The sequence below is a fragment of the Lutra lutra genome, chromosome 3 (genome assembly GCF_902655055.1).
Source record: "Lutra lutra chromosome 3, mLutLut1.2, whole genome shotgun sequence".
Classification (NCBI taxonomy): Eukaryota; Metazoa; Chordata; class Mammalia; order Carnivora; family Mustelidae; genus Lutra; species Lutra lutra.
In genome coordinates this window covers 138969047-138987407 of record NC_062280.1, presented here as the reverse complement: position 1 = coordinate 138987407, position 18361 = coordinate 138969047, and the positions used below count along the sequence as shown (strand labels likewise).

Below are 18361 nucleotides of genomic sequence, written 5' to 3'. Positions count from 1 at the left end.
ATTCTGTCTAAAGAGAGGTCTATTTCCATAAATCAAAACCAAGACAATCTGGGGAACCACAGTGCCTCGAGGAGCAGCTGATTGAATAATTGGTCAGTTATCACTGGGAGAAGAGAATCAATCAAATGAGCCGATTTTGCTGAGTTGACTTTTATTGTCTTAAATTTTATTTATCTCAAGACCCCATCTCAGGATTCTCTAGACAAAGCCCAGACCCTGGGGTTTATCACCAATTTCAAATACCTAAAATCATCCCAGACACGCCAGCCTTCTGTTTCTGAATCATGGAATTTTTCAGGCAGTCTGTGTATAGTCTCATTAAAGGCAAAAATATACAAAATGTGAAGCAAAAGAGAAAAGTACAGCTTCATGCCCCATAAGCAATATATGCTAAAAAAAAAAAAAAAATCAAGACTCCAAACATCCTCTCTGTCCTGTTTATTTTTTTCTTATCTGTAAAAGCAAAATGTACACAGAGTCTTCACCACATAATGTCAGGGTCGAATCCATGATAAACTGTAGTTTGATAAGAGGCAGGGTCAAGAGACCTTCATCCTGAAATGATCCTCAGCGGTGACTTTTCATTTGTGGGGTTTCAAAACAAGGCCACATTTGGGGAAAAGAAAGGTCTGTGGCAATGTTAACTTGGTGTGCTTTAATGCAGTTTATAAAACACATCTCCCAAACATTTATTTTTCAGTCAGGCTTCTGGCTAGAGTTTAGGATAAGCAACAAAATGAAAGAAACCTCCCAAACATTGACATTGGCACTCAAAAAGAAAATAATAATAAAGACAAGTATTAAAACATTTCTAGTATATTTTCATCTAAAATGTGTTGACATAAAATTTCTAAGAATGCCTCATAATTATTAGCGTGCTTTGGTTTTTTTTTCTTCTCATAGGAGTTACAAATACTTAGATTTAGACACCTGGGTTCACACAGATAAAAAGTTCTTTATTAAAAAAACTCAACAATGAGAAAATCATTATGTGAGCCTGGCAGAAGGAAAGCTCTCTTCTGCTCTCAGACTAATCTTAGCCTAGAGCATTCTGGGCTTACTTTGGATTATTGATTTGTCCTCGTCTGTTTCCCTCCCTTATCCCCATGAGCACTCTTGCATTCATGAGTGTGCACCCACCGGGTGACTTCTTTATAAGAAAACACCAGAAGAAATAGTAAGAACTAACAAAATGCAACGTATTCTCCGAACCAGCGGTTCTCAAACTCCAGCAGGCAGAAATGCAAAAAGTATGTGAGAAATGCAAAGAATAGGTTTAACAGGTAATTCGGATTCAGATAGTTACTAAACTCACAGGTCCTTTCTAGTCCAAAAGAACATAAGGATGCTGATTTTCCTTTTAATTGGGGGAGGGGAGAGGCACAGCCTGCCATAAACCTGTTGCAGGGGTGTCTGTGAGGACTTTTTGAACAAAAATTCGAAGAAAAGCACCGCTCATCTCCTGCCATCCCCAGCCCACCGCCTGTGGAAAATGGAGCTGGGTTTGGGGGCTGGGAGAGACAGTGGGGTCCCAAGGCAGGGCCCTGACACACTCCTTCCCAATGCCAGGGTACTGGCCCCATCTCCAGGGTAATCCAGCAGAAGTTTCTAGAACACTGTGAGAGTGTTAGCGCAGAAGGAGCTGCTTCCTGAACTGCAATCTGCACAAAGGAGGGCAACCTCTGTTTGTAACCAAAGTGTTTCTGAGCCCCGCAGAGACCAGAGCTGCCTTCCTGAGGACTTTGGCCCAGAGACCCCTGGGTGGCCTGATTTCCTATACTGAGCACATTAGCAGCCGCTTGGACAGATGCACAGAGAACTGAAAGGGGGAGGCCAGGTTAGTGAGCTGCGACACTCCCACTCCAGGACTTCCATTCCTCCTGCTGGTAGACCAGCCAGGCTGTACCTATCTGCTAACCTGCTGTGCCAGGTGAGCCGGGCTCCACAGTCTCCCCAGGCAGGTGCTCTGGGAGGCCACAAGTGTGTTTGGCACTAACTGGGCAGCAGTGGGCAGTGCTGCTGGGCTCATGAACTTGACTTGGTTCCAATTTCCATTTTTAACCCTTCCAAACCCCTTGTGCTGCACTGAAAGTGACCCCCTTCTCAGCGACCCAGGCTGAGTCAGGCTGAATGGCTTAGAGGGAGTCAGGGCACTGTTCACTCCCAGAGTTTCTCTCGAAGCAGCCACTGCCCTTTGGGGTTCTCCATCTCATGGTAGTCCTCCTCCAGAGATGCCAAGGGCTCTGGCATGAAGAGTTCCATATCCCATTCCATGTCTTCTCCTGAGATGTTGTAGAGGATCTGTCGGGGGCTCCCCAGGCTGGAAGGGAGGAATGAGGCAGACTGTTTAAGCATGGTTTGGCTAGTTGCACAGAGAAGGGACACTCTGACTCACTATTCCAATGGAGTTAACAGTGGTAACTGGTCTTGGGAGAGTTGGATCTGGAGGGAGAAAGGCCGAAAGATGGTAGCAAGGTGGCCAGGAGGTGCCCAGCTGACAAGAAGTTCTCCATCTAAGTCAGGCCAATGCCTTTCCAAGGTAGGGACATCTGATTAGTTTGGTGCTGGTTCCCTCTTGGTGCTATGCCCAACTCAACCCCAAACGTGCATTAAAAATCTGTAGCACAGGGCGCCTGGGTGGCTCAGTGGATTAAGCCTCTGCCTTCAGCCCAGGTCATGATCTCAGGGTCCTGAGATCGAGCCCCGCATTGGGCTCTCTGCTCAGCAGGGAGCCTGCTTCCCCCTCTCGCTCTCTCTGCCTGCCTCTCTGCCTACTTGTGATCTCTGTCAAATAAATGGATAAAAAAAAATTTTTTTAAAAAATCTGTAGCACAAGGTTGTCAGTGGCACAGCAGGGGTGGGGAGACAATGAAAGAGGGTGGCACAAAGCATGTGGGCCAAGAAGGCCAGAAGGAAGGACAGGCAGATCCACAGCCAAAGGGACCATGAGGAGTGGTGACAGCAGTGAACCAGGCTGGAGTATGAGCATAGACTAGGAAAAAACATCTTTAACAATGATCTCCCTTTCCCCAAAATAGAGAAGAATAATTTTGGGTATATAGGTTGGGGACTCAAGTCACCTTAAAGACCACCCCCAGGAGTCTGGAGGACACGAAAACTTCTTGGCTGAACGACTTGGTCCGAGCACTTACTCTTTTTTGCAGGCTTTGGGCTTAAATTTCAAGGTGTTGAATGCCCCTTCCACAGCCTTAGGCAAGTAAATGGGGTGCCTCTCGAGCCTCCTCTGAGTGCCAATGGTCCTGCACTCCGTGGTCCTTCGAAACTGGCCATCTGTCGCATGCACAGCATGCGTGGCGATGTCCTCGGAGTGCCGGCGTGGCGCCCGCAGGATCCAGTTGGAGTGCAGGCTGTGCACCCGGGAGCTGGTGGCAACTGGAAGAGAGAAGCCGGAGCCCCAGGAAAGAAGGACTCTCCCTCAGGGAGGAGCAGGAGAGAGTGCCTCGGGCTGAAAGCCCACGACAAATGCACAGATCCCACAGTGGGTTCTTAGAGAGGATGGGAAAGGCAAGTGGGGGGGACGATCTGTCCTGACCCTGCAATTATGGTTAGGGAGACAGCGAAATATTGCTGTGTTCATTAAAAATAAGGACACAGATCTATGTGTACTGACTTGGAGAGCCACCCACGATAGACTGCAAATAGTGAAATGAAAAGAGCAGAGGACAAAATAGCAAAGAGATCCTGTTTTCCGCAACCTCGGTGGATTTTTGCTGTCCTTTTCGTCCATGTCCTGGCTTTCCCAGGCCCTGCTGTCGAGAAGAGGGCTGGTCTCTGTCTGGGATTGAGGGGCTGCAGTCAAGGAGGAGGGCAAGCAGAGGCCCCTGCAAGGAACAGTGAGATTGGGGAGTGGGAGGGATCACCTGTGAAATTCCATGAGAACCTAAATGTCACAGAGACAGCGCTTGGAGGCCAGACCAACTACAAACCACAAGGATCTTTTCTTTGATCTTTTGAGCATTAAGTAAAACACTCAAGTATTATGTAGTACTGGTACCAAAAGTTGGTCCCTCAGCAACAATGGCCAGTAACCCCTGAATAAAATCGTCATAACTGACACCCAGGAGGGCAAGTCAAAGACTGAAGAAACTGACAGTCAAGTAATGGAATTTAAAGGTGGGATGAGCTCATGAAGTGGTGGGATTGGTTGCTTTCTACCAGGAGAGAGCCAGTGATGCAGGCTGGCAAGGACAAACGCGTCAGCCACAGCCCTTAGCTCGGTCCCTCTCCAGGGACCCAGGCGGGCCCAGCAGGCCCCCTGCTCCTTTCCCGCCCTGCGCAATCGTCCTCAGAGCCCTGAGCATGAGGGCCTCAGAGGGTGCTGTGGGCAGAGGGGGGACAAAGTGGATGAAGGAGCAGTCAGGTCCCTCAGAGAGTGCCAAAGGAGCTCAGGTAGAGGGAGAAGCTAAATTTTTTAAATACAGATTCTCTGCTCCTTTTTCTTTAAAAAAAAAAAAAAAGTGGTAAAATACAGAGAACCTAAAATTTACCATACGAGCCATCTTTCAGTGACCAGTCCAGTAGCGCAGAATATATTCTCACTGGCCAGGGACGGCTCTCCAGGACTTCTTCCTCTTGCAAGACTGTAACTCTGTCTTCATACCCATGTCACACCAGCTCCCCCTCTAACCTCTTTCTTTAGTGCTTTGTCCTCAGCTTTGGCCAGTGGACCACAGGAAGGAGTTTGGGTCCAAATATGTGACAGGTTGTCAGGTAGGCTGGGTGGTGGCCGCAGGGATAGCTAAAGCAAAGCCCCCTACCCCTGCCTCCAGAAAAAGAGCAAGCCCTGGGCGGGGCTCTGGAGTGCAGTGTGGGTTTCCCTTTACTCGGAGTTGGGGTTCCCCATAGCTCCTCTGCCAGCCCAGTCCAGAGACCATCCCCCACCCACCTCCTGCCCCGCCCCGGGCAAGCACTCACCATCAAAGTCCACGTCCTCATTCAGGGGCTCTGCCTCAGCAGCCCGGGGCCGCTTCTCTGTATCCAGCTCAGCGATGATGGAATCAAAGAAGGCCATGGCCTCGGCCACATCGGCGCTGAACTGGGAGTACTTCTTTGCAGCTGCTTTCTGCTAGAGGCAAGGGGGCAGGAGAGAGAGTTGCCTGAGCCAGCCTCTGAGCACCCACACACAAGCAAGCCACCACCACCAAAAAGAACGCAGCGTCACTGAAGCAGAATGTATGTGTGGTTATGAATTTGCAGAGTTTAAACAGTAAATTTAAATGAGTGCCCTGGGGAAGGAGACACAACTGCGGTGTGTCAGTTGGTTTCTAATTGCCTCAAGGAGAGACAAGTAAATAATAAGATCTACCCCGTTATCACTCAGAGACTGTTATGGATCTTTAGGCAAAATACTTAGTCTTCCTTTGGCCATTTTCCCTGCAGGTAAACAGCCGGTTAGGGGACCGTGCAACTCCTGCCAGGAGGCAATGAGGGGCTCCCAGCAGGAAAGAAAGGATAAGGTAGATTGGAAATGCTCTGAAAGAGCTGTCAGGACCCAAAGTGGCCAAACTTGGGCTCAAGTCATGGAATAAATTGAAGAAAAATTAGTATAATTGTTTGAAAAATATAAGGAATGATAAAATATGGAGTTAAAAAAAAAAAGGTCTACAGTGTGCCTAACCAGCTTCCAGGCTCTGTCCTGATCTGTTCTTCTTCATGATCTCATTCCTCACCATGGTCTTCACAAACTCCCACCAGGGGAAGTTCAGGCCCCCTGGTGCACCTCCATGGAGAACTCTCAGTGAAAGGCACAGAATCATTGTGGGAGCCTATGAAAGACCATCGGAGGAATTTAGGAAAGAAGAGAACTCGGGGAGGATAAGAAGGGACAATGTGTGTTAACTTGGGCTGTTTGATCTCTGTAGAGTTATTTTATTTTATGTGAGCATTTTTATTTTATTTTTGCTTTATTCGAGTAGAGTGAACACACCATGTTACATGAGTTTCGGGTGTGCAGTGTAGTGATTTGACAAGTGTATACAGTAGGCTATGTTTACCACAGATGTACCTTCCAGCTATCCCATTATATCGCTATTATAGTATCATTGATGGTATTCCTTATGCTGTGTCTTTTGTTCTCATAACTTATTCATTCCATGACTGGAAGCCTGTATCTCTCACTCTCCTTCACCCATTTTGTCCAACTCCCCATCCCTCCCCTCTGGCATCCATTAGCTTGTTCTCTGTATTTATAGGTCTGCTTCTGCTTTCTGTTTATTCATTTGCTTTTGTTTCTTTTTTAGATCGCACTTATGAGTGGAATCATATGGTATTTGTCTTTCCCAGTCTGACTTATTCCACTAGCATAATACCCTCCAAGTCCACTCATGTTGTCTCTTAATGATTCAATATTGTCTTTTTATGGCTGTGTAATATTCCAGTGTATGTGTATGTGTGTTTGTGTGACCACATCTTCCTTATCCGTTTGTCTATTGATGGACACTTGGATTGCTTCCATAATTTGGTTATTGTAAATAATGCTGCAATAAACACCAGGATGCCTATATCTTTCCAAATTAGTGTTTTGTGTTCTTTGGGTAAATACTCAATAGTGGAAATACTGGGACATATAGTGGAAATACTGGGACATATAGTACTTCTATTTTTAATTTTTTGAGGAACCTCGATACCATTTTTCACAGTGGCTGCCCTAATTTGTATTTCCACCAACAGTGCACAAGAGTTTCTTTTTCTTTACATCATGGTCAACACTTGTTGTTTCTTGTCTTTTTAATTCGAGCCATTCTGATAAGGATAAGGTGATATCTAATTGCAGTTTTGATTCGCACTTCCCTAATGATGAATGAATTGAGCATCTTTTCCTGTGTCTTTTGGCCATCTATACATCTTCTTCAGAAAAATGTCTATTAGGTCCTCTGTCCATTTTTAAATTGAGTTTTTATTTTTTGGTATTGAGTTGTATAAGTTCTTTATACATTTTGGATATTAGCTCTTCATTGGCAAATATCTTCTCCCATTCTCCCATTCCCTAGGTTGCCTCTTCATTTTGTGGATGGCTTCATTTGCTGTGTAAAAGCTATTTATTTTGATGTAGTACCAATAGTTTATTTTTACTTTTATTTCCTCTGCTTCGGGAGGCATATCTAGAAAAATGCTGCTACAGCCGATGTCAGAGAAATTACTGCCTGTGCTTTCTTCTAGGATTTTGATGGTTTTGGGTCTCACATTTAGGTCTTAAATCCATTTTGAGTTCATTTTTGTGTGTGTTGTTAGAAAGTGGTCTGGTTTCATTCTTTTGCATGTAGCTGTCCCTTTTTCCCAGCACCATTTATCCAAGAGACTGTCTTTCCCCCATTGTATATTCTTGCCTCCTTTGTCTTAGATTAATTGACTTTATAACCATGAGTTTATTTCTGGAGTCCCTATTCTGTTCCATTGATCTATGTGTCTGTTTTTGTGCCATATGTGGGCATTTTTAGAGGGGGATGGTATTAAAAGTGAATATTAAATTACAGGCTGGAATGCTGGGAAATGAAATGATGACATCTGTAGGTACATACAAGATCTTGGTGAAATGTATGCATTTCATACTACTAAAAACATTTTTAAATGGAAAGGTTTTTTTTTTTCCTTTTATATTTGTAAGGCGCTTTCTTAGAGAAGATTTTGAAAAAGCCCAACATACACTTGAATCTTTTGTGTTATAAGTGGAATACTATCCACATGTACTTAATCTTCCCTCTTCAAAGAGCCCACTAAAATGAAACCAGGAGGGCAGAGAGAAGAAAACCTAATGACAAAGGGAGGAAGAAAGAGGCCATCAGTGAAAGATATATTTCCAGAAATTTCTGGCAGTTGCAAAGCAACTGAAGTGGGGGAGATATGAAAGAGCAAAAGGACCAGCCTTCTGGAACATCATGAGTTGGGGAAGTAAAAGGGTTATAATTGGACCCTTGGGAACTTGAAATGCACCAGACTTGGCAACACCAGGCACACTAAGGGTTCGGAGTGGGGAGCAGGACTAAAACCAGAAGGACTGGTTGGCAGTCTGTATGAGCACAGCAGGCCAGGCCACCAGGCATCCTTCCTGCAGGCAGATGACAGGAGGGCCCATATCTAAAGCAGGTCATGATACTTGTCCTCCCTGTGGTTTTTCTTAGTGGTCCCTCTGCCTTCAATGTCTCATCAGGGCTGATTTCTACTCATCCATCAAGATGGGCTGGGTCAACTCATTCTCCACTTAGTCACAGGAGACCCCTCTCCTGGATTGGTCTCTACTCTAGGCTCCATGGTCTTCAGTCCCTAACCTAATTCTACTATGACACCTATCATTTTAGAAAATTTTTTTTGTGAAGTGAAAAATAGAGAAACAAAGAATGGAGAAATCCACAAAATCTGGACTGAACCCCAAAAGAAGGATGAATATTATTTAAGAGGGACGCAAGGTCTGTAGGTCTTTGTATCTCAGCACCCGTGGAAAGGGTATCTCTGAGTCTCTGACTCAGAAACTTCCATCAGTGTTGGGTTTAAGGCAAGGGTCTCCATCTCACATGTGGGCATCAGGTTCTTTTTCATGGAGTCACCCTACAAAATGATCTAAGCTGCTCATTCCTCAGTGTCTTCAGGAAGTAGACTTTGGCCAGTAGCTCAGAGCAGCCTGAATCCATTGCTTTCATTTATTAAAGAATTTAGAAAAGAGTCAGCTTTGATGTCTTAACTACCAAAGGCTCAGAAATGAGCGAGACCACGACTATTAGCTATGTTAACAGGAACCCTTGACTGTGGCCTCTCGAAAATCTCGTAAATCCAGAAACTCCTCAAGTGTTGTCCTTCGAGGATCACATTTACAAGTTAAAAAGGAAATAATCAGCATATATGATGACTTTAGCCATCGCACTTTCTTTTCTTTTTTTTTTTAATAAATATTTTATTTATTTATTTGACAGACAGAGATCACGAGTAGGAGAGATGCAGGCAGAGAGAGAGAGGAGGAAGCAGGCTCCCTGCTGAAGCAGAGAGCCTGATGCGGGGCTTGATTCCAGGACCCCGGGATCATGACCCGAGCTGAAAGCAGAGGCTTTAACCCACTGAGCCACCCAGGCGCCCCTAGCCATCGCACTTTCTGTCCATCAAAACCAGTGGACAAAGACCCTTTCAGCTGCACACTTGTTGGCCATCCCAAATATTTAAATATATTGTTTGCCTCCAAAGCCTCAAGCTTCAGGATTTGAGATTCGGATCTCCCTCCCACACCTTGCCCTCTCTACAAGGCTGAGAAGCGATTGCCTTCAGGGCCACCCTGACATAGAAGCCCCTCAGCCAGCCCGGGAGGGTCCACTCTTCCAGGTCCTACTTCTGGGGTCTCTGCTGGCCCGTCCAACACATTCCCATTCTAAAACTTGCTTCTGCTAGAAGAGCCTATAGATCTTGGTGTGTCTGGAGAATGAGACCTTGGTGACTCTGTCTGTGGCTGACCCATATTTACCTGTGTGGCTGAGTCTTATCCCAAAGGAGAGCTCCCCCCACTTGCCCCAACTGCCTTTGTCCATTCCCCCTAAACCCTTCATGGAATGATGTAGGGACATAAATAAGTGCAAATGAATAAGCTCTGCTCCTCTCCCTGTACCAACAACAGTGTAGAGGAGCTCCCACAGGGGTGCACCCCAACATCTACCTTTCCCTTCCAGTCCCCAAACTTGACCTAAACCCCCTCCTGGGAAGGCCTCCCCTCAGCTTGTCTTTATGCAGCTTTGATTCCTTCCTGGGTTTCGTGTTCAGCATTCACCTCTGCTAAGATTCACGCTGGGTAGGAGCCAAGTTTCTTGTTCATCTCTCCATTGTTTTGGGGTTTTTTTTAATATAAGCAAATGTGAATTTATATTTGTGTTTACCCACTTTCTTAAAAAACAAAATGACACCTACCAGATAGGGCTGTAAACATTGCTTTCTTCACTCCGTGTATCCTGAGGACTACTTCACAGCAGTAGAGAGAGACTGCCCTCTGCCCCAGGAGCCATGCCTGGCTCCCCAACGTGTGGACCCACTGTCAGAACAGACCACAGCCCCCTGTTGTCAGCTCTTTGGCTTCTCAGTAATCTTTGGCTATCCAAGTTAGTGCTTAATGCGTATGCCATTTTGCATTTTGCCAATAATATCCTCGCTTGGGGTAGGCTTCTAATTATAAGTTTTCTGCTCTCTATGTATCTGCTTGATGGAGAGAATGGGAAGCATCAAGCCATCTGGCAAATCAGTCATACCTTATAAAAGTGTACGTTCACATGTCTCCAAATGAAGGCACCATGGTGACTTTTCTGAGTCCCAAGGCTAAGCTACACATCTGAGCCTTTTCAAGTCATGGTTTAAACCCAGGCTGACTCTAGGTTTGGTTTTTTTCTTTGTGTCCCCACAGATTCTGTTGGCCTTTTCTGCCTCCACTGCCACATTCTCTTGGTCTCTAGCAAGAGAGAGACAACAACCGAGGCTCAGGTTTCAGGCCCCAGGCCATTATCACAGGAAAATCTACTTCACGAGGCAGTAGTTGTACAAGAAGGGACACCAGGCATCCACACCCCTGGGTGGGATGCAGTACAGTGTTCCCTCTCTGAACTCCGAACTCTGGCTAGAAGAGGATTGCTTCACTCCCAATCTTGACTGTTTTCTAGCCCAGAATTTTTAAACTACTTCTCTGGACAACCTTCCCATTGCATCTGCTCGGGGCCTCGTGTCACAGGGCTCATGTTCCCTCGCTGTGGGCCCCACAGCAGCCCTGGGGAGGAGGCACATGGGCTGAAAGCAGCTGTATTGCCTTGCCGGCTCTATTCCCCTGTGCCTTTCCCATGGAACCTTCGGTGGCCTTGGGGTTATCATTTTCCAAGCCTCCCTATCCCACCCCCTTCACACCAGGGCTTGGTTTCCAATTACTTTTCCCTTTGCACTTTCCCCAACTGCACTCCACTACATTTCTCATTGTCATTTCTGAGGCCCCCAGTGCAGTTTATGATATTTTCCTGCATTTCACATCATCGGCCATCCTGCCTGGTTTTGCCTGCTGTTTGGGTGCCTGGGTTTCTCCCATCCATTCTTTTTCTTCTAGGATCTGTCACTATTTGTCTGCAAGAGGTCTGGATTCTACACATTGACCTTCCAGTTCAAACAGCAATATCATGTCAGAGGTTAGGTTGTGGGGGACATTCTAAACCCACCCAAAGCCCGGAGGACCACTCCTAAATGTCTACCCTCCTCTCACCTCTCCTACTTGGGTATCCCCTCGCCTCCTTTGGAGGGCCAGCTCCCATGTCACCTGCCCCCACTGCAGCAGACAGACATAGGCACATCTCGTCCATGCCCATGTTCTGACTGGCGCGGGCAGTCCACTACCGTGCGTTGTGTTCTCCTCGTTAGCCCCACATGAGACCAGCAATCTGTAACCTCTTCTTTGGCAATGCTTTGGCAACTAACACTCATGGATAAGACTTCTGTGATAACTCACCACCAGCCCCTGCCTATATGAGACAGGTTGTGAGATACACACAACTCTCAACATTCTGATTGAAATTCTACCTGTTTCTCTGCCAAGGAAACTCAGCCTACCAGTGTGGTTCCAACAGTGATGCTGAGGGTTGCAGCTTGAGACAATGGGCCATGTCAGGGCAAGCAGACTGCCTTTCCACCTGTGAATGCTAAGTGTCTAGTTCAGGGTCAAGCATGGAGTGGTAATCATTCATTGAGTGAATGAATATATGTTATATACATGCCATTACCTAGGTTTATATTCTCCAATCAGCTTGCATGTTGCCTATGTATCCTTTTGGATTTAACTTGGCAAATATTAAGAACTCTGTGCTCCTTATTTTTATGGAGTACTGGTAATACTCTGTTGAACAAATAATATCTGGAAATATGAATGTCAGTAAATTTCCAGGACCAGATGTGGAACTAGTCAGGACTGGAGAGATCACTTTCTCTTGGATCATTCTGTTGTGTGAAATTATTGCAAAACAGCTGATACTTATCCACAAGCAATTTAATATCACCCAAAAAAGGTGGGGGCTTTTGAGGATAAGCCCTAAGAGCTCTAACACATCTTCTTCACCCTCTGCCATCCTTGGGACGGATATTTAAGACCAAGTCCAAGGTGATATTGACCTTATCCCTTTTATATTACAACACCTAAGAAAGTGTATACCCACAGTTGAACAGGAGGTTATGAAGAAAGAATGGGAGTTTATGAAACAAGGACTGAAACTATGAGAAACAGCAACTAGGAAAAGAGTATATCACTGAAATTTAATTACATACATACATATACCTACATACAAAATTTCAATGAAATTTAAGCTAAATGGTACACTTGCCTGAACTGGAAAAAAAAATTGGTGAAATAGAAAAGAGAGCTGAGAAAATCAATCCAAAGAGATAAAAAGAAGGAAGAAGTTTGTCATAAACTCTAGTATAACTCGGCTTTGGCATCACCTATCATAACTAAAGGCTACAGTCATTTTGGAAATGGAGCCACACAGCTTCTGTCTTGATCTTAGATATCATAGACTCATAGGTTGATAGGCTTAGTCTTTTTCCTCTCTGCTTTTTAATCTTAAGGACACTATTTCTTCTGCCCACACCTGGGAGCTCCTCTCTTTACATATCATCTAAATGATCATTCCACTTTAACAAAACACCAAGCAGGAAAAAAAAATTGCTCACACTTATCAAATAGTTAGAAACTTGATTAAATTGATTTGAATTCATATCCTTGAAGCATTGTATAAAACCAACACATGCAATAAGTGAAACATCACAATCTGCAGAGAGAAGGGATGAATTTATCACTACATGGTGGGAAACTTTGCTTCTTGGGGAAAATTCCAGTTGGAGTCTCACTTTCCACTTCCAGTCAAGATACACTGCTAATTCAGAGAAGACTTGGGTTTTTTAAAAATGGAGCTATCAAAAAAGAAAAAAAAAATGGCAAATACCCAGCTGACCTTGAGACATAAAACGCTTTCCAAGCAGAAAAGCAATGGAAGAAATAGCAAAGGCAAAAATGGGTATCTTTGACTACATAAAAGTCAGTAGTAATTATATACCGGAAAATGTCAAATAAAATTAAGATACACATAGTAACTTGGACAAAATATATTTAGCATCTATGGCAAACAGTGTGCTCATATTCCTAATATGAGTTCATGGAAATAAGAAGTCTTTACTGGAGCCAAAAGAAAACTGTAGAAGGGGAGGAGTCAAGATGGCGGAGAAGTAGCAGGCTGAGACTACTTCAGGTAGTGGGAGATCAGCTAGATAGCTTATCTAAAGATTACAAAAACCTACAAATCCAATGGGAGATCGAAGAGAAGAAGAACAGCAACTCTAGAAACAGAAAATCAACCACTTTCTGCAAGGTAGGACTGGCGGAGAAGTGAATCCAAAGCGACGGGAAGATAGACCATGGGGGGAGGGGCTGGCTTGCGGCAAGCAGCGGAGCAACGGAGCACAAAATCGGGACTTTTAAAAGTCTGTTCCACTGAGGGACATCGCTCCAGAGGCTTAACCAGGGTGAAGCCCACGTGGGGTCAGCGTGGCCCCAGGTCCCGCAGGGTCACAGAAGGATCGGGGTGTCTGAGTGTCGCAGAGCTCACAGGTATTAGAACGGGGAAGTTGGCTACAGAGACAGAGCCGAGGAGTGACTCTCAGCTCGGGGTTACCTTGAACCGGTCGCAGGCTCGGTCAGCTCGGAGCGCGGCCGGAGGCCAGGGTGGCTGGAGTCATTGGGCGCTGTTCTCTGGGGGCGCGCTGAGGAGTGGGGCCCCGGGCTCTCGGCTCCTCCGGGCTGGAGACTGGGAGGCCGCCATCTTCACTCCCGTCCTCCGGAACTCTACGGAAAGCGCTCAGGGAACAAAAGCTCCCGAAAGCAAACCCGAGCGGATTACTCAGCCCGGCCCCGGGTAAGGGCGGTGCAACTCCACCTGGGGCAAAGACGCTTGAGAATCACTACAACAGGCCCCTCCCCCAGAAGATCAACGGGAAACCCTGCCAGGACCAAGTTCACCTACCAAGGAGTGTAGTTTCAATACCAAGGAGAGCGGCGGAATTCCAGAGGAGGAGAAAGCAAAGCACAGAACTCATGGCTTTCTCCCCATGATTCCTTAGCCTTGCAGTTAAATTAATTTTTTTCTTTTCTTTTTCAATTTTTTTTCTTCTTCTGCTAAATTTTTTTCACTTTTACCCTTTTCTTTTTTAACATTTTTGAACTAGTTTATCTAATATATATATATTTTTTCCTTTTTATACTTTTTCTTTATTGGTTTTCTTTGTTTAATTTTTTTTTCTTTCTTTCTGAACCTCTTTTTATCCCCTTTCTCCCCCCCCCCCCCCACGATTTGGGATCTCTTCTGATTTGGCTAAAGCATATTTTCCTGGGGTTGTTGCCACCCTTTTAGTATTTTACTTGCTCCTTCATATACTCTTATCTGGACAAAATGACAAGGCGGAAAAATTCACCACAAAAAAAAAAGAACAAGAGGCAGTACCAAAGGCTAGGGACCTAATCAATACAGACATTGGTAATATGTCAGATCCAGAGTTCAGAATGACGATTCTCAAGGTTCTAGCCGGGCTCAAAAAAGGCATGGAAGATATTAGAGAAACCCTCTCGGGAGATATAAAAGCCCTTTCTGGGGAAATAAAAGAACTAAAATCTAACCAAGTTGAAATAAAAGAAGCTATTAATGAGGTGCAAACAAAAATGGAGGCTCTCACTGCTAGGATAAATGAGGCAGAAGAAAGAATTAGTGATATAGAAGACCAAATGACAGAGAATAAAGAAGCTGAGCAAAAGAGGGACAAACAGCTACTGGATCATGAGGGGAGAATTCGAGAGATAAGTGACACCATAAGACGAAACAACATTAGAATAATTGGGATTCCAGAAGAAGAGGAAACAGAGAGGGGAGCAGAAGGTATATTGGAGAGAATTATTGGAGAGAATTTCCCCAATATGGCAAAGGGATCAAGCATCAAAATCCAGGAGGTTCAGAGAACCCCCCTCAAGATCAATAAGAATAGGTCCACACCCTGTCACCTAATAGTAAAATTTACAAGTCTTAGTGACAAAGAGAAGATCCTGAAAACAGCCAGGGAAAAGAACTCTGTAATGTACAATGGTAAAAATATTTGATTGGCAGCAGACTTATCCACAGAGACCTGGCAGGCCAGAAAGAGCTGGCATGATATATTCAGAGTACTAAATGAGAAAAACATGCAGCCAAGAATACTATATCCAGCTAGGCTATCATTGAAAATAGAAGAAGAGATTAAAAGCTTCCAGGACAAACAAAAACTGAAAGAATTTGCAAATTCCAAGCCAGCTCTACAGGAAATATTGAAAGGGGTCCTCTAAGCAAAGAGAGACCCTAAAAGAAGTAGATCAGAAAGAAACAGAGACAATATACAATAACAGTCACCTTACAGGCAATACAATGGCACTAAATTCATATCTCTCAATACTTACCCTGAATGTTAATGGGCTAAATGCCCCAATCAAAAGACACAGGGTATCAGAATGGATAAAAAAACAAAACCCATCTATATGTTGCCTACAAGAAACTCATCTTAAACCTGAAGACACCTCCAGATTTAAAGTGAGGGGGTGGAAAAGAATTTACCATGCTAATGGACATCAGAAGAAAGCAGGAGTGGCAATCCTTATATCAGATCAATTAGATTTTAAGCCAAAGACTACAATAAGAGATGAGGAAGGACACTATATCATACTCAAAGGAACTGTCCAACAAGAGGATCTAACAATTTTAAATATCTATGCCCCTAACGTGGGAGCAGCCAACTATATAAACCAATTAATAACAAAATCAAAGAAACATATCGACAATAATACAATAATAGTAGGGGACTTTAACACTCCCCTCACTGAAATGGACAGATCATCCAAGCAAAAGATCAACAAGGAAATCAAGGCCTTAAATGACACACTGGACCAGATGGACATCACAGATATATTCAGAACATTTCATCCCAAAGCAACAGAATACACATTCTTCTCTAGTGCACATGGAACATTCTCCAGAATAGATCACATTCTTGGTCCTAAATCAAGTCTCAACCGGTATCAAAAGATTGGGATCATTCCCTGCATATTTTCAGACCACAATGCTCTAAAGCTAGAACTCAATCACAAGAGGAAATTTGGAAAGAACCCAAATACATGGAGACTAAACAGCATCCTTCTAAAGAATGAATGGGTCAACCAGGAAATCAAAGAAGAATTGAAAAAATTTATGGAAACAAATGATAATGAAAACACAACAGTTCAGAATCTGTGGGACACAACAAACGCAGTCCTGAGAGGAAAATATATAGCGGTACAAGCCTTTCTCAAGAAACAAGAAAGGTCTCAGGTACACAATCTAACCCTACACCTAAAGGAGCTGGAGAAAGAACAAGAAAGAAACCCTAAACCCAGCAGGAGAAGAGAAATCATAAAGATCAGAGCAGAAATCAATGAAATAGAAACCAAAAAAACAATAGAACAAATCAACGAAACTAGGAGCTGGTTCTTTGAAAGAATTAATAAGATTGATAAACCCCTGGCCAGACTTATCAAAAAGAAAAGAGAGAGGACCCAAATAAATAAAATCATGAATGAAAGAGGAGAGATCACAACGAACACCAAAGAAATACAGACAATTATAAGAACATACTATGAGCAACTCTACGCCAACAAATTTGACAATCTGGAAGAAATGGATGCATTCCTAGAGACATATAAACTACCACAACTGAACCAGGAAGAAATAGAAAGCCTCAACAGACCCATAAGCAGTAAAGAGATTGAAACAGTCATCAAAAATCTCCAAACAAACAAAAGCCCAGGGCCAGATGGCTTCCCGGGGGAATTCTACCAAACATTTAAAGAAGAACTAATTCCTATTCTCCTGAAACTGTTCCAAAAAATAGAAATGGAAGGAAAACTTCCAAACTCATTTTATGAGGCCAGCATCACCTTGATCCCAAAACCAGACAAGGATCCCATCAAAAAAGAGAACTACAGACCAATATCCTTGATGAACACAGATGCAAAAATTCTCGCCAAAATACTAGCCAGTAGGATTCAACAGTACGTTAAAAGGATTATTCACCACGACCAAGTGGGATTTATTCCAGGGCTGCAAGGTTGGTTCAACATCCGCAAATCAATCAATGTGATACAACACATTAATAAAAGAAAGAACAAGAACCATATGATACTCTCCATAGATGCTGAAAAAGCATTAGACAAAGTACAGCATCCCTTCCTGATCAAAACTCTTCATAGTGTAGGGATAGAGGGCACACACCTCAATATTATCAAAGCCATCTATGAAAAACCCACCGCAAATATCATTCTCAATGGAGAAAAACTGAAAGCTTTTCCGCTAAGGTCAGGAACAAGGCAGGGATGTCCGTTATCACCACTGCTATTCAACATAGTACTAGAAGTCCTAGCCTCAGCAATCAGACAACAAAAGGAAATTAAAGGCATCCAAATCGGCAAAGAAGAAGTCAAACTATCACTCTTCGCAGATGATATGATACTATATGTGGAAAACCCAAAAGACTCCACTCCAAAACTGCTAGAACTTGTACAGGAATTCAGCAAAGTGTCAGGATATAAAATCAATGCACAGAAATCAGTTGCATTTCTCTACACCAACAACAGGACAGAAGAAAGAGAAATTAAGGAGTCCATCCCATTTACAATTGCTCCCAAAACTATAAGATACCTGGGAATAAACCTAACCAAAGAGACTAAGAATCTATACACAGAAAACTATAAAGTACTCATGAAAGAAATGGAGGAAGACACAAAGAAATGGAAAAATGTTCCATGCTCCTGGATTGGAAGAAGAAATATTGTGAAAATGTCTATGCTACCTAAAGCAATCTACACATTTAATGCAATTCCTATCAAAGTACCATCCATTTTTTTCAAAGAAATGGGACAAATAATCCTAAAATTTATATGGAACCAGAAAAGACCTCGAATAGCCAAAGGAATATTGAAAAAGAAAGCCAAAGTTGGTGGCATCACAATTCCGGACTTCAAGCTCTATTACAAAGCTGTCATCATCAACACAGCATGGTACTGGCACAAAAACAGACACATAGATCAATGGAACAGAATAGAGAGCCCAGAAATAGACCCTCAACTCTATGCTCAACTCATCTTCGACAAAGCAGGAAAGAATGTCCAATGGAAAAAAGACAGCCTCTTCAATAAATGGTGTTGGGAAAATTGGACAGCCACATGCAGAAAAATGAAATTGGATCATTTCCTTACACCACACAGGAAAATAGACTCAAAATGGATGAAGGATCTCAATGTGAGAAA

At 43.8% G+C, this 18361-nt stretch overlaps 1 protein-coding gene across 1 annotated transcript in view; it reads right to left on the bottom strand.

Moving 5' to 3' along the window:
- Nucleotides 1-227: 227 nt before the first annotated feature.
- The window catches only part of C3H13orf42 (chromosome 3 C13orf42 homolog), a 29105-nt gene continuing 10971 nt past the window's right edge, over nt 228-18361 (bottom strand). The window contains exons 2-4 of the mRNA XM_047721808.1: nt 4936-5083; nt 3153-3393; nt 228-2320 (exon numbers count right to left, since the gene is read on the bottom strand). Coding sequence (XP_047577764.1) covers nt 2158-2320; nt 3153-3393; nt 4936-5083 — 552 coding nt within the window. The 3' untranslated portion in view covers nt 228-2157. The remainder of the gene's footprint in view (nt 2321-3152; nt 3394-4935; nt 5084-18361) is intronic.